Below are 21,198 nucleotides of genomic sequence, written 5' to 3'. Positions count from 1 at the left end.
TCCCCAGGGCTGTCCCTGTGTCCCTGCCGTTGTCCCCACCCTGTCCCTGTGTCCCCACTGCTGTCCCCACGCTGTCCCAGAGTCCCCCACAGGTGCACCCAGGGATGTCCCCATGTCCCTGCCACTGTCCCTACGCTGTCCCCGTGTCCCCCAGAGATGTCCCCACACTCTCCCCGTGTCCTCACGCTGTCCCCACGCCTGTCCCCATGTCCCCACGCTGTCCCCACGCCTGTCCCCATGTCCCCACCCTGTCCCCAGGCCTGTCCCCACGTCCCCCCAGAGATGTCGCCACACTGGCCCCGTGTCCGTGACACTGTCCCCACACCTTTCCCCGTGTCCCCACGCTGTCGCCGTGTCCCCGCAGGGATGCCGGTGGGGGGGCTGCTGTGCGGGGCCACTGGCCTGGCCCTGCTGGTGGCCGCCACCGCCACCCATTTCTGGGTGCAGCGCCGGGCACCGGGGGGAACGGCCAGCCTGGGGCTGTGGCACGGCTGCCTCGGGGGACAGTGCCACCCCCACGCCACCACCCCAGGTATGCCCGGGGGTCGCGGGGGCGGGAACTGGGGGGGTCCATCCCCGCGCTGAGCTGTCCCCATGTCCCCACCCCCGGGTCCCCCCGTGGTGTCCCCGCTGTCCCCGGCGGTGCCACCCGCGGGTAACCCCAGAGCTGTCCCCACGCGTGTCCCCAGCGTCCCCCGGAGATGTGTCCCCGTGCAGGGCGGGAACTGGGGGGGTCACCCGCGGTGTCCCCAAGGCGTGTCCCTCCCCCCAGCGCTCCTGGAGGCCACGCGGGCGCTGCTGCTGCTCTCGGTGGTCGCCGCCGCCGCCGGACTCGCCCTGGGGCTGCCCGTGGGGGCCAGCGGGGCCCGGCGGGCGCGGGCACGAGTGGCCGGGGCCACCTTGCTGCTGTCGGGTACGTGGGGACACTGGGGACACGGGGGGGTTGGGACTGTCCCCAGGGGGGCAGCGCTGGGCAGGGCAGGGATTTGGGGGGCATCGGGCACTGAGCTGTCCCCTGTCACTGCCCCATTGTCACCCCCGCCCCGAGCTGTCCCCTGTCCCCTGTCCCTGCTGTGACTGTCACCGCTGCCCCGGGCTGTCCCCTGGCCCTGCTGTGACTGTCACTCCTGCCCCGAGCTGTTCCCTGTCCCCTGTCCCTGCTGTGGCTGTCACCCCTGCCGGAGCTGTCCCCTGTCCCTGCTGTGACTGTCACCCCCGGTCCGAGCTGTCCCCTGTCCCTGCTGAGACTGTCACCCCTGCCGGAGCTGTCCCCTGTCCCTGCTGTGACTGTCACTCCTGCCCCGGGCTGTCCCCTGTCCCCTGTCCCTGCTGTGACTGTCACCGCTGCCCCGGGCTGTCCCCTGTCCCTGCTGTGACTGTCACCCCTGCCGGAGCTGTCCCCTGTCCCTGCTGTGACTGTCACCGCTGCCCCGGGCTGTCCCCTGTCCCCTGTCCCTGCTGTGACTGTCACCCCCGCCCCGGGCTGTCCCCTGTCCCTGCTGTGACTGTCACCCCTGTCCCTGCTGTGACTGAAACCGCTGCCCCGGGCTGTCCCCTGTCCCCTGTCCCTGCTGTGACTGTCACCCCTGCCGGAGCTGTCCCCTGTCCCTGCTGTGACTGTCATCCCCACCCCGAGCTGTCTCCTGTCCCTGCTGTGACTGTCACCCCTGTCCCTGCTGTGGCTGTCACCCCTGCCGGAGCTGTCCCCTGTCCCTGCTGTGACTGTCATCCCCACCCCGAGCTGTCTCCTGTCCCTGCTGTGACTGTCACCCCTGTCCCTGCTGTGACTGTCACCCCTGCCGGAGCTGTCCCCTGTCCCTGCTGTGACTGTCATCCCCACCCCGAGCTGTCCCCTGTCCCTGCTGTGACTGTCACCCCTGCCGGAGCTGTCCCCTGTCCCCTGTCCCTGCTGTGACTGTCACCCCTGCCGGAGCTGTCCCCTGTCCCTGCTGTGACTGTCACCCCCGCCCCGGGCTGTCCCCTGTCCCCTGTCCCTGCTGTGACTGTCACCGCTGCCCCGGGCTGTCCCCTGTCCCTGCTGTGGCTGTCACCCCTGCCGGAGCTGTCCCCTGTCCCTGCTGTGGCTGTCACCCCTGCCCCAGGCTGTCCCCTGTCCCTGCTGTGACTGAAACCGCTGCCCCGAGCTGTCCCCTGTCCCCTGTCCCTGCTGTGACTGTCACCCCCGCCCCGAGCTGTCCCCTGTCCCTGCTGTGACTGTCACCGCTGCCCCGAGCTGTCCCCTGTCCCTGCTGTGACTGTCACCGCTGCCCCGGGCTGTCCCCTGTCCCTGCTGTGACTGTCACCCCTGCCGGAGCTGTCCCCTGTCCCCTGTCCCTGCTGTGGCTGTCACCCCCGCCCCGGGCTGTCCCCTGTCCCTGCTGTGACTGTCACCCCTGTCCCTGCTGTGACTGTCACCGCTGCCCCGGGCTGTCCCCTGTCCCTGCTGTGGCTGTCACCCCTGCCGGAGCTGTCCCCTGTCCCTGCTGTGACTGTCACCCCCGCCCCGAGCTGTCCCCTGTCCCTGCTGTGACTGAAACCGCTGCCCCGAGCTGTCCCCTGTCCCCTGTCCCTGCTGTGACTGTCACCCCCGCCCCGGGCTGTCCCCTGTCCCTGCTGTGACTGTCACCCCTGTCCCTGCTGTGACTGTCACCCCTGCCGGAGCTGTCCCTGGTCTCTGCAGGGTGGGAATTTGGGGATCATCGGTGCCCTGAACTGTCCCCTGTCCCTGCTCTGCTGTCCCTGCTGTCACTGTCCCCTGTCCCTGTCGCTGCCCTCCGCGCTGACCCCCCCGTGCCCCCCAGGGCTGCTGGCGCTGCTGGGGCTGGGGCTGGGCTCGGGGGGGGCCCTGGCCCTGCTGGAGCCCCCCCGCAGCTCCTGGAGCTTCTCCTGGTCCTTCATCCTGGGCTGGCTGGCGGCGCTGCTGCTGGGCTCGGCCGGTACCGCGACCGGGAGGACCGGAATGGGGCGGGGGGGGGGGGGAAACGGGGTGGGGGGCGGAACCGGGGATCGAGGGGGGAGGGAAACGGGGGGGGGAAACGGGAATGAGGGGAGAACGGGAACGGGAGGAAGGGGGAATTGGGGGGGGAACGGGGGGCGGGTCACAGGGATTGGGGGATCAGGGGAATTAGAGGGAGCACGGGAACGGGAGGGAAAACGGGGCGGGGGGAGGGGGGGGCACCGGAACGGGGGGAGAAACGGGAAGGGCCGGGGAGGGTCACAGGGACTGGGACGATCAAGGGATTGGGGGGGTCACGGGAACGGGGGGGGGGGTCACAGGGGTCGCGGTGCCCATCCCTGCCCTAAGCTGTGCCCAGGCTCTGCAGGGGGTGGGATTTCGGGGCCCCCCCCCCAATTTTTGGGGGTAATTTTGGGGTTCCCAAATCCCCTCCTCACCCCCCTAACCCCCCCTTTTCCCACCTCCCTCTTCCTCCTCCCCCCCCCCCAGGGATTTTCCACATCTGCTCCGCTTCCAAGGATCCGTCCCCGGAGAGCTCCGAAGTTGGGGGGTCCTGAGGGGGTCCCCGTTTCCCTCTCCAATTTTGGGGTCCCCCGGGTGTGTTCAGCTGGGTCCGGCCTCTGCTGATCCCTCCCGCTCCCATTCCCGGCTTTTCCCAAATTTCCCAAATTTCGCTGTGCCAATAAATTCCCACACCCCCCCGCCCACCAACTCCCCGTGGGTTTCCCTGTGGGGTCCGGGGAAATCTGGGGATCCCAAAACTTTTGGGGGTGTCGGTGACGTCTCCCAGCTGTGGGAAGGAACTGGGATATGCTGGGGGGGCAAAGGGGAAGGATTGGGGGGCGCGCTGGGAGCATTGGTGAGGGGCTGGAATGGACTGGGAGGAATACGAGGGGCACTGGGGGTACCACGGAGGGTTACTGGGAACACTGGGAGTGCCATGAGGGTTACTGGGAGCACTGGGAGGGGGCACTGGGGGTACCATGGAGGGTTACTGGGAACACTGGGAGGTCTGGGTGGCACTGGGAGTGCCATGGAGGGTTACTGGGAGCACTGGGAAATCCATGGGGATGTCACTGGGAGGTCCATGGGGCTTACTGGGAGCACTGGGGATGCCACGGACGGTTACTGGGAGCACTGGGGATGCTACGGAGGGTTACTGGGAGCACTGGGAGGTCCGTGGAGGGTTACTGGGAGCACTGGGAGGTCCACGGAGGATTACTGGGAGCACTGGTAGGTCCACGGAGGGTTACTGGGAGCACTGGGAGGTCCACGGAGGGTTACTGGGAGCACTGGGAGGTCCGTGGAGGGTTACTGGGAGCACTGGGAGGTCCACGGAGGATTACTGGGAGCACTGGGAGGTCCACGGAGGGTTACTGGGAGCACTGGGGATGCTACGGAGGGTTACTGGGAGCACTGGGAGGTCCACGGACGGTTACTGGGAGCACTGGGAGGTCCGTGGAGGGTTACTGGGAGCACTGGGGATGCCACGGAGGGTTACTGGGAGCACTGGGAGGTCCGTGGAGCGTTACTGGGAGCACTGGGAGGTCCACGGACGGTTACTGGGAGCACTGGGAGGTCCCTGGAGGGTTACTGGGAGCACTGGGAGGTCCGTGGAGGGTTACTGGGAGCACTGGGGATGCCACGGAGGGTTACTGGGAGCACTGGGAGGTCCACGGAGGGTTTTTGGGAGCACTGGGAGGTCTGTGAGGGGTTACTGGGAGCACTGGGAGGTCCGTGGAGGGTTACTGGGAGCACTGGGAAGTCCGTGGAGGGTTACTGGGAGCACTGGGAGGTCTGTGAGGGGTTACTGGGAGCACTGGGAGGTCCGTGGAGGGTTACTGGGAGCACTGGGAGGTCCGTGGAGGGTTACTGGGAGCACTGGGGATGCCACGGAGGGTTACTGGGAGCACTGGGGATGCCACGGAGGGTTACTGGGAGCACTGGGAGGTCCACGGAGGGTTACTGGGAGCACTGGGAGGTCCGTGGAGGGTTACTGGGAGCACTGGGGATGCCACGGAGGGTTACTGGGAGCACTGGGAGGTCCACGGAGGGTTACTGGGAGCACTGGGAGGTCCGTGGAGGGTTACTGGGAGCACTGGGAGGTCCACGGACGGTTACTGGGAGCACTGGGAGGTCCCTGGAGGGTTACTGGGAGCACTGGGAGGTCCGTGGAGGGTTACTGGGAGCACTGGGGATGCCACGGAGGGTTACTGGGAGCACTGGGAGGTCCACGGACGGTTACTGGGAGCACTGGGAGGTCCGTGGAGGGTTACTGGGAGCACTGGGAGGTCCGTGGAGGGTTACTGGGAGCACTGGGAGGTCTGTGAGGGGTTACTGGGAGCACTGGGAGGTCCGTGGAGGGTTACTGGGAGCACTGGGAGGTCCGTGGAGGGTTACTGGGAGCGCTCCCGGCCGTCCCCGCTCCCCCCGCCGGGTGTGGCCCCACCGCTCCCCCCGCGGCCATCGCCCTTTTAAGGCCGCGCCCTCGGCCCCGCCCCCCGGCCCGACCTGCCGGACCGGTCCGCCCCGCCCGGCCCCGCCCCCTGCCCCACCCCGCCAGGCCCCGCCCCCCGGCCCCGCCCCGCCCCTGCCCCGGTCCCGTCCCGCAGCCGAGCAGCACCGGCCCCTCCGCCGCCACCGGCCCGGCTCGGCCCGATCGGCCCCGGTCCCGTCCGGTCCCGCCCGGCGCGGCCCGGCCCGGCTCAGCCCGGAGCCCCTCGGTGCGTCCCGGTGGCTCCCGCTGGCTGCCGGTGGCTCCCGGTTCCGCCCGGTACCGCCCGGAGGGAGCCGCCGAGGCTTCTGCGCAGTGGGACCGGGGCTGTCCCGGAGCGTCCCGGGCTGTCCCGGCGGTGCCGGTGGGGCCCGCTCCGGCCCGGATGGTGCTGGCCGGGGGCCGAGCCGCGCCGTGAGCCCGGAGCGCTCCGCATGGACCCCCGCGGGATGCGGCCCGGGGCACCCGTGCTCCTGCTCAGCTTCCTCCTCGCCGTGAGCGGTAAGGGCCACGGGGGCACCGGGACAGGCACCGGGATAAGGACCGGCACCGGGATAAGGACCGGGAGCGGCTGTCCCGGCTGCGAGCCGGGACGGGGGTGGGAACGGCAGCGGCGGCTCTCAGGGTTCCCCCCAACCGGCACCGAGGGTCGGAGGCACCGGGGACAGCCCGGAGCTCCCGGGGGGCACCGGCAGCCCCCGGAGGGGCCGAACCGGGACCGGGGGGGCAGCGGCTCCCGCGGAGGGGGGGGGGGGTGGGGTGGGGTGAAACCAGGGAGGGGAGGGCGAAAGCGGAACCGGGAAAATGAAACCGGGGCCGGGGGCAGCGGCGGGACGGTGGTGGGGGGGGGGGGAATGGGGGGGCAGCCGCGGGGGCGCGCGCGGGTGTGCGCGCACACGCGTGTGCAGGTGTGAGCGCGCGTGTACGTGGGAGCGCTCGCGTGTGCACCTGCGGGCCCGCGCACCTGCGGCCCCGCGTGTCGGGGCGCGCGTGTCCGAGTGTCGGTGCGCGCGTGTCCGAGTGTCCGTGCGCGCGTGTCCGAGTGTCCGTGCGCGCGTGTCCGAGTGTCCCCGCGCCGCGTGGGGGGCGTGGGGGGGGGGGGGGGGGCGGCCCGCGCCGCGGGCGATTCACACGCGTGTGCGCGCACACCCGCGCGCGTGCCCGTGGGTGCGCACCTGCGCCTCTGCGTGGGCTCCGCTCCCCCCCCTCCTCCCGCAGGGCACGCGGACCCCGCTGGGGACACCCGGCGGGGGACAAACCGTGGGAACGGCGACACCGGGATGCCCCGGGGATTGGGGGTGGGGGTCCCGCCCCCTCCCCTTCCCCCTTGCCCCTACCCCCGCCCCCTTTTTGGGGTCCCACGCAGGTTGTGTGTGGGGGGGGGATGTCCCCTGCTCTGCCCCGCCCCGCCTCCCCCGCCGTGCCTCAGTTTCCCCTCGACACCCGTGGGAACGGGCTGGGATCCACACCCCCCCCCCCCTCGCGGGTCACCGGCTGCACCCCGGGGGTCCTGATCCCCCCCCCCCCCCCACATGCGCGACCCGCGCCCCACGGGGGGGGTTCCGGGGGGTCCCCGCGCCCGCCTCGGAGCCCCGCGGTGGCGTGGGGAGCACACGCGCGTGCAAGGGCTTCCCACGCGCGTGTGCGCGCTTTTTTTTTTTTTTTTTTTTTTTTTGGGGGGGGGGGGTGTGGTGGTCCCTCCACGCGTGTGTCCCCACCCCCCCCCCCCTCCCGGGGTGAGGGGACAGGGGGGCGGCCCCGCACGTGCGCGCGCGTCCCCGTGGGAAAAAACCGCCCCGAGCGGCTCCCCTCCCCCCAGCGCGGGGCTCTGCCCCCACGGGCACCCCCGTGGGAGTTCGGGTGGAAACCCCCCCACCCCAACCCCACCCCCATCCCCGGGACCCCCCGGGACCCCCCGTTCCCCGCTGCCGGGGCTGTTTTGGCCCCCCCCCCCCCCCCCCCCCCCGCGCGCGCGGCCGGGGCGTGGGGGCCGCGGGGCCGGTTCAGCCGGTTCCCCGCGCCGGTTCCCACGCGCTCGCGCCCCGCTGGGTGGGGACGCCCCGAGGGGGGAACCTCCCCACGGAACCCCAGAACCGCCCCAAGGCCGCCGCGACCCCCGCGGGGTCCCCCCCGCCTCGCCGGAGCCTTCCCGGGACCCCCCCCCCCCCCCGAGCTCCCCGTTCGCTCTGCGAGCGCGGAGGCGCTCGGGGAAACTGAGGCACGTGGAGGCGGCGGGGGCAGCGCGGGGAGGCTGCGGGGCACTTATTGAAAGGGTTAATGAACCCGGGGGTCCTCGGGGGGGTTGGGATGGAGGGGGGCATTTTGGGGAGCCCCCGGGGGGCTCGGCGGGGGTGGCAGCGCGGGATCCGTCCCGGCCGGTTGGGCTGGACGGGCCGGCCCGGCCGCTTCTGGCGGCGGCGGCGGCGGCGGGGCGGGACACGCCCCCCCAGACCTGCGGGACACGCCCCCTCCCAAAAATGCACCTCCAAAAATGCACCGCAGCCCCCCAAACCCTGCACCCCAAACTCGCACCTAAAGGCGCCTAGTGAGTCCCAAATCCTGCACCCCAAACCTGCCCTGAAAACCTTAGCCAGCCCCCAAAACCGCACCCCAAATCTGCAGCCCCAAAAATGCACCTCAAACCTCCCTGCCCCGATCAGCCCCCCCAAACCCTGCACCCCGAACTCGCACCCCAAACACTCAGCCAGACCCCAAAACCGCACCCCAGAATCGCACCCCACATCTCCCGATCGGCCTCCCAAACCCGCTCCCCAATTCCTGCACCCCAAAAGCTGCACCCCAAATCTGCACCCCAAACCCCCCGATCAGCCCCCAGCACCCGAACCCCAAATCCTGCACCCCAAACCCCAGCCAGCCCCCCAACCTGAACCCCAAATCCTGCAGGTGTGCCCAGGTGTGTGCGAGTGTGCCCAAGGGCTCCTGCATGGATGTGAGGGCAAGCACAGGTGTCCCCAGGTGTGCCCAGGTGTACCCGGGTGTCCCCGAGCCCTGTGCAGGTGTGCCCAGGTGTGCCCAGGTGTACCCGGGTGTCCCCGAGCCCTGTGCAGGTGTGCCCAGGTGTGCCCAGGTGTACCCGGGTGTCCCCGAGCCCTGTGCAGGTGTCCCCAGGTGTGCCCAGGTGTGCCCAGGTGTACCCGGGTGTCCCCGAGCCCCGTGCAGGTGTGCCCAGGTGTACCCGGGTGTCCCCGAGCCCTGTGCAGGTGTCCCCAGCTGTGCCCAGGTGTACCCAGGTGTCCCCGAGCCCTATGCAGGTGTCCCCAGGTGTGCCCAGGTGTACCCGGGTGTCCCCAGGTGTCCCCAGGTGTCCCCAGGTGTGCCCAGGTGTACCCGGGTGTCCCCAGGTGTGCCCAGGTGTCCCCAGGTGTGCCCAGGTGTACCCGGGTGTCCCCGAGCCCCGTGCAGGTGTCCCCAGGTGTGCCCAGGTGTACCCGGGTGTCCCCGAGCCCCGTGCAGGTGTCCCCAGGTGTGCCCAGGTGTGCTCTCGTACACTCGACATCACCCCAGGTGCCCACAGGTGGTGGCGCAGGGGACACGTGGGTGTCCCACAGCCCCTTGCACACCTGGTATCACACCTGGTGCCCACAGGTGACACAGGGGCCACACTGAGGTCCCCGTGTGTCCCCACAGGTGGGGGGGTGTGGAGGTGCCACATCCCTGTCCCCACCATGTCCCCCTGCCCATCCCTGTGCCCGCTCAGTGCCACACCTGCTCACACAGGTGACACATTCAGGTGTCAGCCCCTGTCCCCATGTCCTCACAGGCAGTGGCTGTGTGGAGGTGCCTGTACCCACAGACAGGTGTCCCTTGGGTGTCACTCAGGTGTCCCTCAGGTGTCACTCAGGTGTCACCCCTGTCCTGCAGGCGGTGGCTGCGTGGAGGTGCCTGTACCCACAGACAGGTGTCCCTTGGGTGTCCCTCAGGTGTCCCTCAGGTGTCACCCCTGTCCTGCAGGCGGTGGCTGCGTGGAGGTGCCTGTACCCACAGACAGGTGTCCCTCACAGGTGTCCCTCACAGGTGTCACACTCAGGTGTCCCTCGGGTGTCACTCGGGTGTCCCTCAGGTGTCACCCCTGTCCCGCAGGCGGTGGCTGTGTGGAGGTGCCTGTACCCACAGACAGGTGTCCCTTGGGTGTCCCTCAGGTGTCCCTCAGGTGTCACCCCTGTCCTGCAGGCGGTGGCTGCGTGGAGGTGCCTGTACCTACAGACAGGTGTCCCTCACAGGTGTCACACTCAGGTGTCCCTCGGGTGTCCCTCAGGTGTCCCTCAGGTGTCACACTCAGGTGTCACCCCTGTCCCACAGGTGGTGGCCGTGTGGAGGTGCCTGTACCCACAGACAGGTGTCCCTCGGGTGTCCCTCAGGTGTCACTCAGGTGTCACTCGGGTGTCCCTCAGGTGTCACTCGGGTGTCACAGTCAGCTGTCCCTCAAGTGTCACTCAGGTGTCACCCCCTGTCCTGCAGGCGGTGGCCGCATGGCGGTGCCTGTACCCACAGACAGGTGTTCCTCAGGTGTCACTCGGGTGTCCCTCACAGGTGTCACACTCAGGTGTCCCTGGTGTCCCTCACAGATGTCCCTCACAGGTGTCACACTCAGGTGTCCCTCGGGTGTCCCTCAGGTGTCCCTCAGGTGTCACTCAGGTGTCACCCCTGTCCCACAGGCGGTGGCTGCGTGGAGGTGCCTGTACCCACAGACAGGTGTCCCTCGGGTGTCCCTCGGGTGTCCCTCAGGTGTCCCTCAGGTGTCACCCCTGTCCTGCAGTCGGTGGCTGCGTGGAGGTGCCTGTACCCACAGACAGGTGTCCCTCAGGTGTCACTCGGGTGTCCCTCAGGTGTCACTCAGGTGTCACCCCTGTCCCGCAGGCGGTGGCTGCGTGGAGGTGCCTGTACCCACAGACAGGTGTCCCTCGGGTGTCCCTCAGGTGTCCCTCGGGTGTCCCTCAGGTGTCACTCAGGTGTCACCCCTGTCCCGCAGGCGGTGGCCGCGTGGAGGTGCCGCGCAGCGTGACGGCCGTGCTGGGGCAGGACGTGGTGCTGCCGTGCCGGTACCGGGCGCAGGAGCAGGAGCAGGTGGTGCAGGTGACGTGGCTGAAGCGCAGCCCGGGCGCGGTGCCCGCCGAGGTGGCCGTGCTGAACCCGCAGCACGGCGAGCACGTGCAGGAGCCCTTCGCCGGCCGCGTGCTGCGCCACGGCCACGGCGACCTGGGCGACGGGGCCATCGTCCTGCGCAACGCCGTGCAGGGCGACGAGGGCGACTACGAGTGCCACCTGATCACCTTCCCCATGGGCAACTTCGAGGGGCGCCTCACGCTCAGGGTGCTGGGTGAGCACGGGGACAGGGGACAGGGACGTGGGGTGGGGGACACGTGGGGCACGGGGCAGGGGGCAGGGACGTGGGGCATGTGGGGCTGGGGGCACGTGGGGCACGGGACAGGGGACATGGGACAGGGACATGAGGCATATGGGGCATGTGGGACACAGGGGACATGGGGGACCGGGGACATTGGGCATGTGGGGCATGTGAGGCTGGGGACACATGGGACACGGGGGACGGGGGACAGGGATGTGGGGAATGTGGGGCTGGGGACACATGGGACACGGGGGACGGGGGACAGGGACGTGGGGAATGTGGGGCTGGGGACACATGGGACACGGGGGACGGGGGACAGGGACGTGGGGAATGTGGGGCTGGGGACCTGTGGGGCACGCGGGACACGGGACATGGGGCATGTGGGGTATGGGGGTGCAGGGGACATGGGGCACATGGGACACAGGGGACATGGAGCATGTGGGGCACGTGGGGCTGGGGACACATGGGGCGTGTGGGACACAGGGGACATGGGGGACAGGGGACATAGGGCACGTGGGATAGGGGACATGGCGGGTACAGGGGACATAGGGGACATGGGGCACGTGGGGCTGGGGACATGGGGCACGTGGGATAGGGGACATGGGGGATATGGGGGTACAGGGGACATGGGGCACATGGGACCGGGCACATGAGGCACAGGGGACATGGGGACATATGGGACATGGAGGGTATGGGGGGCACAGGGGACATGGGGACATATGGGACATGGAGGGTATGGGGGGCACAGGGGACATGGGGCACGTGGAGGGCAGGGGGAACACCATGAGCATGGGGGATCTGGGGACCTTGGGGACACGGAAGGCACTGGGGACACAACAGGGACGCTCCACACACCGCCAACACACCGAGCGCCCAAACGACCCACCCGCGTCACCACCCCCGACGCCCCCACCGCGCGCCTGACCGCCCTGTCCCCCTGGCAGTGCCACCGCTGCCCATCCTGAACCCGGGCCCGCCGCTGGAGGAGGGCCAGGGCCGGACGCTGGCGGCCTCGTGCACGGCCGAGGGCAGCCCGGTGCCCTCGGTGCGCTGGGAGACCGAGGTGCGCGGCACCAACGCCACGCGGCGCTCGGCCCACGCGCGCTCGGCCTCGGTCACCAGCGAGTTCTTCCTGGTGCCCGGGCGCAGCATGAACGGCAAGAGCCTCACCTGCGTGGTGGCACACCCCGGCCTGCGCCACGAGAAGAGGATCACCCACCTGCTCAGCGTCGCCTGTGCGCCAGCGGGCACCGCCGGGGGGCAGGGGGGGGCGTGGGGGACATGGGGGGCCTTGGGGATGTGAGGGGGCATTGGGGACAGGGGGGGTGTGGGGGGTGTTGGGGACGTGGGGGTTGACAGGGGACATGGAGGGTGTTGGGGACATGGGGTGTGATGGGCATTGGGGACGTGGAAGGAGTTGGGGACATGGAGGGCATTGGGGACAGGGGGAGCACTGGGGACATGGGGACACTGGGGACGTGGGGGATGACAGGGGACATGGAGGGTGTTGGGGACATGGAAGGAGTTGGGGACATGGAGGAGCACTGGGGACAAGGAGGACATTGGGGACAGGGGTTCTGTGGAGAGCACTGGGGACATGTAGGGGCACTGGGGACAGGGGGGACATTGGGGACAGGGGGGACATGGAGGGCATTGGGGGCATGGGGGACATTTGGGGGCATGGGGACATGAAAGGTCCTGGGGACATGATGGGCACTGGGGACATGGAGAGCCTTGAGGGACACAGAGGCACTGGGGATATCGAGAGGTGTGGAGGACACTGGGGACATGGAGGGTCTTGGGGACATCCTGGGCACAGGGGACGTGGAGGGTGAGGGGGGCGCTGGGGACATGGGGGACACTGGGGACATGAGAATCGTGGGGAGCACTGGGGGCACTGGGGACTTTGGGGACATGGTGGGCACTGGGCAGGTGGAGGGTGCTGGGGACATGGGGGACACAGGTGACACTGGGGGATGCTGGCACGGAGGACCTTGGGGACACGGAGGGTGGGACACTGGGTGTGGGGAGGGTGAGGGACACAGGGGGACACTGTGGCCATGGGGGGCACAGCGGGGCCGTGGGACCTTGTCCCCTGACTGTCCCCTCGGTGTCCCCGTGTCCCCAGACCTGTCGGACGCGTCGGTGCTGGGCCACACGGCCGAGTGGCAGGAGGGGATGGAGGGGGCGGCGCTGACCTGCCTGGGGGACGGCAACCCCCCCCCGACCTACAACTGGACACGGTGAGGCCACTGTCACCCCCTGTCACCTCCCTACAGCCCCCTGCCCTGGGTCCCCTCACCCCCTGTGTCCCCAGAGCACGGCTGTGTCCCCAACAGGGTCTGGAGCAAGTTCGTGTCCCTACGGCGTCCCCTGCCCCGGCTCTGTCCCCACCGTGTCCCCCCGACCGTGTCCGTGTCCTGGCCATGTCCCGTGGCCCTGCTGTGTCCCCGCCGCCTGTGCTGGTCCCTCCCTGTCCCTGCCATGTCCCCCATGTCCCTGCCGTGTCCCTCCTGTCCCTGCCACACCTCCCCAATCCCAATCCCTGCCCACGCCCGTGCCGGTGCCGGTGCCGCCGTGGCTGGGCCTGGCAGTGCCGCGTGCCCGGACAGGCCCCGCGGTGCCCGGCTGGGCGTCACCCGTGGGAACCGGCACCGCCGGCTTTGATGGCACCGCCACCACCTGCCCGGGCAGGCCGGGGGGTGTCACCGGGAGATGTCACCGGGGGGCTGACACTGGGAGCTGTCACTGGGGGTTGTCATCAGGGGCTGTCATGAGGAGATGTCACCAGGGCTGTTACCAGGGGTTGTTATCAGGGGCTGACACCGGGGCTGACACCGGGGCTGACACCGTGGCTGTCACTGGGGGCTGTCACCGGGGCTGTCACTGGGGGTTATCATGGGGGCTGTCACCAGGGCTGTCACCGGGGCTGTCACTGGGGGTTATCACCGGGGCTGTCACCGGGGCTGTCACCGGGGCTGACACTGGGCTGTCACTGGGGCTGTCACTGGGGGTTATCATGGGGGCTGTCACCGGGGCTGTCACCGGGGCTGTCACCGGGGCTGACACCAGGCTGTCACCGCAGGGTGGATGGGCCGCTGCCCGCGGGCGTCAGGGCCAAGGGCGACACGCTGCTGTTCCAGCGGCCGCTGGCCGTGGCCGACGCCGGTGACTACGTGTGCCGAGTGTCCAACCGCGTGGCCGCCAAGGAGGCCCGGGCCAACGTCAGCATCCGGGGACGCGCCACAGGTGGGGACAGCGGCGGCGGGGACACCTCCGAGGGTGGGGGTAACAGAAGGGACAGAGTGTGGTGAGGGGAGTGCTGGGCTTGGTTTCTGTATCTGTCTGTCTGTCCATCCACTTGTCCACCCATCCATCCATCCATCCATCCATCCATCCATCCACTTGTCCACCCACTCATCTGTCCATCTGTCCATCCACACATCCATCCACCCGTCTGTCCCTCCCTCCTCTGCTCCTCCCTTCCTGTGCCCATCCCACCAACGTCCATCCCTCCTCCACGCCCGTCCACTCATCGTGTGCTCATCCAGCCCTGCTTTACTCACTGCCTGCTCACCCGCCCTGCCGTCCACTCCTCCACCCTTCCGTCCCCTAACCCGTCCTTCTGTCCACTCATCCGTCCTTCTGTCCACTCCTCTGCCCTTCTGTCCACTCATCCACCCTTCCGTCCGCTCCTCCGCCCTTCTGTCCACTCATCCACCCTTCTGTCCACTCATCCGTCCTTCCGTCCACTCATCCACCCTTCTGTCCACTCATCCGCCCTTCTGTCCACTCATCCATCCTTCTGTCCACTCATCCACCCTTCCGTCCACTCCTCCGTCCTTCTGTCCACTCATCCACCCTTCCGTCCACTCCTCCGTCCTTCTGTCCACTCATCCACCCTCCTGTCCACTCACTCATCTGGCCATGCCTCCAGATTCCTGCTTATCCGTCCATCTGTCCATCCATCCGTCTGTCCATCCGTCCCTCTGACACCTCTCGCTGTCCATCCCCACCCATTGGTCACCCACCCACACAACGTCCACGGGCTTGTCCATCCACGGACCTGTCCATCTGTCCATCCTCCCACCCCTGGAAGTCCTTGTCAGTCCATCTGATCATGGACACCCCTCCACCCACCCATCCATGGACTCGTCCATCTGTCCATCCATCTGTCCGTCCATGGACTTGTCCATCCATGGATTTGTCTGTCCATCTGTCCCTCTGACACCTCTTGCTGTCCATTCCAACCCACTGGTCACCCACCCACTGTCCCACACCACCTTTTGGGGTGTCCCACTGACCCCTTTGGGGTCTCCCCCAGTTTGGGGTGTCGCCTGACCCACGCGGGATGTCCCCTGACCCTTGTGGAGTGTCCCCCCGATTTGGGATGTCCCCTGATCCTTTTGGAGTGTCCCCTGACCCCCATGGGATGTCCCCATGGTTTGGGATGTCCCCTGACCCCTGTGGGGTGTCCCCTGATCCTTTTGGGGTGTCCCCTGATCCTTTTGGGGTGTCCCCTGACCCCCATGGGATGTCCGCATGGTTTGGGATGTCCCCTGACCCCTGTGGGGTGTCCCCTGATCCTTTTGGGATGTCCCCTGATCCTTTTGGGGTGTCCCCTGACCCCCATGGGATGTCCCCATGGTTCGGGATGTCCCCTGACCCCTGTGGGGTGTCCCCTGATCCTTTTGGGATGTCCCCTGATCCTTTTGGGGTGTCCCCTGACGCCCATGGGATGTCCGCATGGTTTGGGATGTCCCCTGACCCCTGTGGGGTGTCCCCTGATCCTTTTGGGGTGTGCCCTGACCCCCATGGGATGTCCCCCTGGTTCGGGGTGTCCCCTGATCCTTTTGGGATGTCCCCTGATCCTTTTGGGGTGTCCCCTGACCCCCATGGGATGTCCCCATGGTTTGGGATGTCCCCTGACCCCTGTGGGGTGTCCCCTGATCCTTTTGGGATGTCCCCTGATCCTTTTGGGGTGTCCCCTGACCCCCATGGGATGTCCCCCTGGTTCGGGGTGTCCCCTGATCCTTTTGGGATGTTCCCTGATCCTTCTGGGGTGTCCCCTGACCCTTGTGGGGTGTCCCCCCGGTTCGGGGTGTCCCCTGACCCCTGTGGGGTGTCCCCCCGGTTTGGGGTGTCCCCTGACCCCCGTGGGGTCCCGCAGAGGACACCGTGCGCCGCGTGGACCTGGTGTCGGCCTCGGTGGTCGTGGTCGGGGTCATCGCCGCCGTCCTGCTCTGCGTCCTCGTCATCGTCGTGGTGGTCATGACCCTGTACCACAAACGCAAGACCCAGCGCATCTCCGAGAAGTAGTAAGGGAGGGGACACGGGGGGACATGGGGGGACACAGAGGGACACGGGTACATGAAGGGACATGGGGACATGGCAGGACACAAGGGACACGGGGGACACGGCAGGACAAGGGTGGGACACCCCACGGGGACATGGGTGACACTGGGGATGTGGGAGATGGCCACGAGGGGACACGGGAGGACACGGGGGGATACAGCAGGACATGAGGGGACAGGGGAGGGGACACCGGTGCTGAGTGTCCCCCGTGTCCCCAGCGAGGAGGAGCTGACGCTGACCCGGGAAAATTCCATCCGGAGGCTCCACTCCAGCCACAGCAGCGACCCCCGGGCACAGGTGGGGACACGGAAACCGGGGGGCCAGGAGGGGCTTGGGGGGCCTGGGGTGGGGGGAGCTGAGCCTTGGGGTGCCCAAGGAAAGGGGCTTGGGTTGGGCTGTGGGGTGTCCATGGAGTGTCCTTGGGGTGTCCAAGAAATGTCCATGGGGTGTCCATGGGGTCAGACTTTGGGGTGTCCATGGAGTGTCCACCGGGTCAGACTTTGGGGTGTCCTTGGGGTGTCCAAGAAATGTCCATGGGGTGTCCATGGGGTCAGACTTTGGGGTGTCCATGGGGTATCCATGGAGTGTCCTTGGGCTCAGACTTTGGGGTGTCCTTGGGGTGTCCAAGAAATGTCCATGGGGTGTCCATGGGGTCAGACTTTGGGGTGTCCATGCGGTGTCCATGGAGTGTCCCCAGGGTCAGACTTAGGGGTGTCCATGCGGTGTCCATGGGGTGTCCATGGGGTCAGATTTTGGGGTGTCCATGGGGTGTCCATGGAGTGTCCCCAGGGTCAGACTTTGGGGTGTCCATGCGGTGTCCATGGGGTGTCCATGGGGTCAGACTTTGGGGTGTCCATGGGGTGTCCATGGGGTGTCCATGGGGTCAGATTTTGGGGTGTCCATGCGGTGTCCATGGGGTGTCCATGGGGTCAGACTTTGGGGTGTCCATGCGGTGTCCATGGAGTGTCCCCAGGGTCAGACTTTGGGGTGTCCATGCGGTGTCCATGGGGTGTCCATGGGGTCAGACTTTGGGGTGTCCATGGGGTGTCCATGGGGTCAGACTTTGGGGTGTCCATGCGGTGTCCATGGGGTGTCCATGGGGTCAGACTTTGGGGTGTCCATGGAGTGTCCCCAGGGTCAGACTTCGGGGTGTCCATGGGATGTCCATGGGGTCAGACTTCGGGGTGTCCATGCGGTGTCCATGGAATGTCCATGGGGTCTCCAGGCATGTCCATGCAGTGTCCATGGGGTCAGTCCATGGGGCTGGACTGTGGGGTGTCCAGGGGTGTCCGTGGGGTGTCTGTGGGGTGTCCTGGGTGCTGACCAGGCTGTCCCAGCTGGAGGAGACGCTGCAGCTGCGGACGGAGAGTCGCCAGGGCAGCCTGCGAGGGGACAGCCTGCGAGGGGACAGCCTGCGTGGCACCAGCATCTGCTCCGCCATGGTGAGACACGGGGACACGAGGGACACGGGGGCACCGTGTTCCTGGGGGTGTCTGTGTCCCCAGTGACACTCCTGTCACCCATGTCCCCCACAGTGCCCGTGTCACTGGTGATGCCCATGTCCCCATGGTGCCCACGTCACCCGGTCCTCCCCGTGTCCCCATTGGTGTCCCTGTCCTTGCCTGCCCTTGTTCTGATCAGTGTCCGTGTCCCAAGTGATGTCCATGTCCCCACGGTGGCCATGTCCCTGGTGGCACCCATGTCCCCAGCAGTGTCGGTGTCCCCAGCAGTCCCTATGTCCTCATGGTGGCAATGTCCCCATCAATGCCACGTCCCCATGGTCCCCGTGTCCCCATCAGTGCCCATGTCCCCATCAATGCCATGTCCCCATGGTCCCCATGTCCCCATCAATGCCATGTCCCCATGTCCCAATGGTCTCCCTTGGTCCCCATGTCCCCACGGTGCTGATGTCCCCACTTGTCCATGTTCCCAATGGTCCCCATGTCCTCATGGTGCCAATGTCCCCAGTGGTCCCCGTGTCCCCACGGTGCTGATGTCCCCACGGTGTCCATGTCCTCACTGGTCCCCATGGTCCCCATGTCCCCAGTGGTCCCTTTGTCCCCATGGGTCTCCATGTCCCCACGGTGCCCATGTCCCCATCAATCCCCACCCCATGCCCGGTGGCGCCCCTGACGTGTCCCTTGTCCCCAGAGCGAGGAGCCCGAGGGCCGCAGTTACTCCACGCTCTCCACGGTGCGGGAGATCGAGACGCAGACCGACGTCCCCGTTGTCCCCGTTGTCACCGCGGCGCCGCCGGCGCCTGGCGGGAAGGACCCCAAGGAGGAGGAGGAGGAGGGGGGCGGCGGGGGGGACCCCATCAAGGCGGCCATGACGCACTTCGTGCAGGAGAACGGGATGCTGCAGGCCAAGCCCAGCTCCAACGGCATCTACATCAACGGCCGCGGCCACCTGGTGTGAGCCGGGCACCGGGGGGACACCTGGGGACACCTGGGGACAGCCAGCCCCCCCCCCACCCACCTGGCTCTGTCCCCACTGCTCTGGTCCCCGGGTGTCACCTCCCTGCTGGTGTGGGGTCAAGATGGACTCTGGTCCTCGGGTGTCACCTCCCTGCTGGTGTGGGGTTGGGGACAAGGACAGTGCCCCAGGACTGTGTCACCTCCCTGCTGGTGTGGGGTCAAGGATGGACTTCAGTCCCCAGGTGTCACCTCCCTGCTGGTGTGGGGCTGGGGACAAGGACAGTGCCCCAGGACTGGCTGCGGTCCCCGGGTGTCACCTCCCTGCTGGTGTGGGGTCAAGCAAAGACTCTGGTCCCCAAGTGTCACCTCCCTGCTGGCACATGGAGCTGGGGACACCACCAAGCCCCAGGACATTCTTCAGTCCCCAGGTGTCACCTTGCTGCTGGCACAGGCTTGGGGACACCACTGAGCTCAAGGACATTCTCCGGTCCCCAAGTGCCACCTCCCTGCTTCAGAGATGGACTCTGGTCCCCAAGTGCCACCCCCCTGCCATCACAGGCGTGGGGACGAGCCCCAGGACAAGCTCCTGTCCCCAAGTGCCACCCCCCTGCCATCACAGGCGTGGGGACGAGCCCCAGGACAAGCTCCTGTCCCCAAGTGCCACCCCCCTGCCATCACAGGCGTGGGGACGAGCCCCAGGACAAGCTCCTGTCCCCAAGTGCCACCCCCCTGCCATCACAGGCGTGGGGACGAGCCCCAGGACAAGCTCCTGTCCCCAAGTGCCACCCCCCTGCCATCACAGGCGTGGGGACGAGCCCCAGGACAAGCTCCTGTCCCCAAGTGCCACCCCCCTGCCATCACAGGCATGGGGACGAGCCCCAGGACAAGCTCCTGTCCCCAAGTGCCACCCAACTGCGGGCTGGGGACACTTGTGGTGACATCGGGGACCCCCAGGACTCCCCAAACTCCCCAGGACCGAGCAGGGCAGGAGCCCCCGTGTCCCCCCAAACCCCCCTGGGCTGGGTGGCACTGGGGACAGCTGTGTCCCCTCAAGCCCCCCCGGGCTGCGTGGCACTGGGGACAGCCGTGTCCCCTCTCTCCCGGGCTGCGTGGCACTGGGGACAGCCGTGTCCCCTCTCTCCCGGGCTGGGTGGCACTGGGGACAGCCGTGTCCCCTCTCTCCCGGGATGGGTGGCACTGGGGACAGCCGTGTCCCCTCTCTCCCGGGCTGGGTGGCACTGGGGACAGCCGTGTCCCCTCTCTCCCGGGCTGGGTGGCACTGGGGACAGCCGTGTCCCCTCTCTCCCGGGCTGGGTGGCACTGGGGACAGCCGTGTCCCCTCCCCCCCGGGCTGGGGGAGGGGCTGTACAGCCGTGTATAGACCCTGTAAATAAAGGACCCGCGGGACTGGGCCCGAGTGTGACAGCTTGGGGACACGGGGGGGACACGGGGGGACACCGAGACACACGGGTGACACAGGTAATGTGGGTGACATGGGGGTGACACGGGAGTGACACCGAGACACGCGGGTGACACAATAACACACAGGTGACACCAGGGTGGCACGGGTGACACCGAGACACGCGGCTGATGTGAGTGATATGGGGGTGACATGGTGACATGTGGGTGACACCAAGACACGCGGGTGACACAATAACACACAGGCGACACCAGGGTGGCATGGGTGACACGGTGACATGCGGGTGACACCAAGACACGCGGGTGACACAATAACACACAGGTGACACCAGGGTGGCACGGGTGACACCGAGACACGCGGCTGATGTGAGTGATATGGGGGTGACACGGTGACATGCGGGTGACACCGAGACACGCGGGTGACACAATAACACACAGGTGACACCAGGGTGGCACGGGTGACACGGTGACATGCGGGTGACACTGAGACACGCGGCTGATGTGAGTGATATGGGGGTGACACGGTGACATGCGGGTGACACCGAGACACGCGGGTGACACAATAACACACAGGTGACACCAGGGTGGCACGGGTGACACGGTGACATGTGGGTGACACCAAGACACGTGGGTGACACAATAACACACAGGTGACACCAGGGTGGCACGGGTGACACCCTGACATGCGGGTGACACTGAGACACGCGGGTGACACAATAACACACAGGTGACACCAGGGTGGCACGGGTGACACGGTGACATGTGGGTGGCACAGGGGTCACACTGAGACACGTGGGTGACACGGGGGTGACAGAGGGGTGGCACTGTGGGTGCGAGGGTGGAGTGGGCGGGGCTGGGGCTGCAGGTGAGCTGGTGAGGGGGGCAGGGGAGTGTGCAAGGGGGCGTGCAAGGATGTCCCCAGGTGTGTCCCCAGGTGTGTCCCCAGGTGTGTCCCCAGGTGTGCTCAAATGCCCCCAGATGTGCCCAAGTGATTCCAGGTGTGTCATACACATTGGCATGTCCCCAGGGCGTGTCCCTCACACTCTCAGGTGTCCCCAGGGCGTGTCCCTCACACACTCAGGTGTCCCCAGGGCGTGTCCCTCACACTCTCAGGTGTCCCCAGGGCGTGTCCCTCACACACTCAGGTGTCCCCAGGGCGTGTCCCTCACACTCTCAGGTGTCCCCAGGGCGT

The 21,198-nt window shown here is 67.7% G+C and overlaps 1 protein-coding gene and 1 long non-coding RNA gene across 2 annotated transcripts; both read left to right on the top strand.

Moving 5' to 3' along the window:
- The first annotated feature begins 369 nt into the window (after positions 1 to 369).
- LOC137463702 (uncharacterized) lies at positions 370 to 3,554 on the top strand. Its single transcript, XR_010993964.1, has 3 exons — positions 370 to 532; positions 2,802 to 2,936; positions 3,446 to 3,554. It is a non-coding gene; the product is annotated as an uncharacterized lncRNA (long non-coding RNA).
- A 2,209-nt stretch (positions 3,555 to 5,763) lies between these two features.
- Positions 5,764 to 18,591, top strand: NECTIN4 (nectin cell adhesion molecule 4). The gene is made up of 9 exons (XM_068174953.1): positions 5,764 to 5,951; positions 10,441 to 10,788; positions 11,760 to 12,050; positions 12,944 to 13,058; positions 13,901 to 14,064; positions 15,986 to 16,133; positions 16,389 to 16,467; positions 17,508 to 17,612; positions 18,322 to 18,591. Exons 1-9 carry the CDS (start codon positions 5,885 to 5,887, stop codon positions 18,586 to 18,588), a joined length of 1,584 nt encoding a protein of 527 aa, XP_068031054.1. The 5' UTR covers positions 5,764 to 5,884; the 3' UTR covers positions 18,589 to 18,591.
- Positions 18,592 to 21,198: the final 2,607 nt, after the last annotated feature.

This window comes from Anomalospiza imberbis, chromosome 29 (assembly GCF_031753505.1).
Source record: "Anomalospiza imberbis isolate Cuckoo-Finch-1a 21T00152 chromosome 29, ASM3175350v1, whole genome shotgun sequence".
In the NCBI taxonomy this organism is placed as follows: domain Eukaryota; kingdom Metazoa; phylum Chordata; class Aves; order Passeriformes; family Viduidae; genus Anomalospiza; species Anomalospiza imberbis.
The sequence above is the reverse complement of the archived record's forward strand: the minus strand, read 5'-3'. Positions and strand labels throughout refer to the sequence as shown.

Excerpts from the sequence above, each read along its gene's own strand:
- NECTIN4 (XM_068174953.1), top strand. The coding sequence starts at position 5,885 with ATGGACCCCCGCGGGATGCGGCCCGGGGCACCCGTGCTCCTGCTCAGC. Across the intron at positions 10,789-11,759 it reads CCTCACGCTCAGGGTGCTGG|TGCCACCGCTGCCCATCCTG; the intron begins GTGAGCACGGGG and ends TCCCCCTGGCAG. Across the intron at positions 17,613-18,321 it reads CCAGCATCTGCTCCGCCATG|AGCGAGGAGCCCGAGGGCCG; the intron begins GTGAGACACGGG and ends CCTTGTCCCCAG.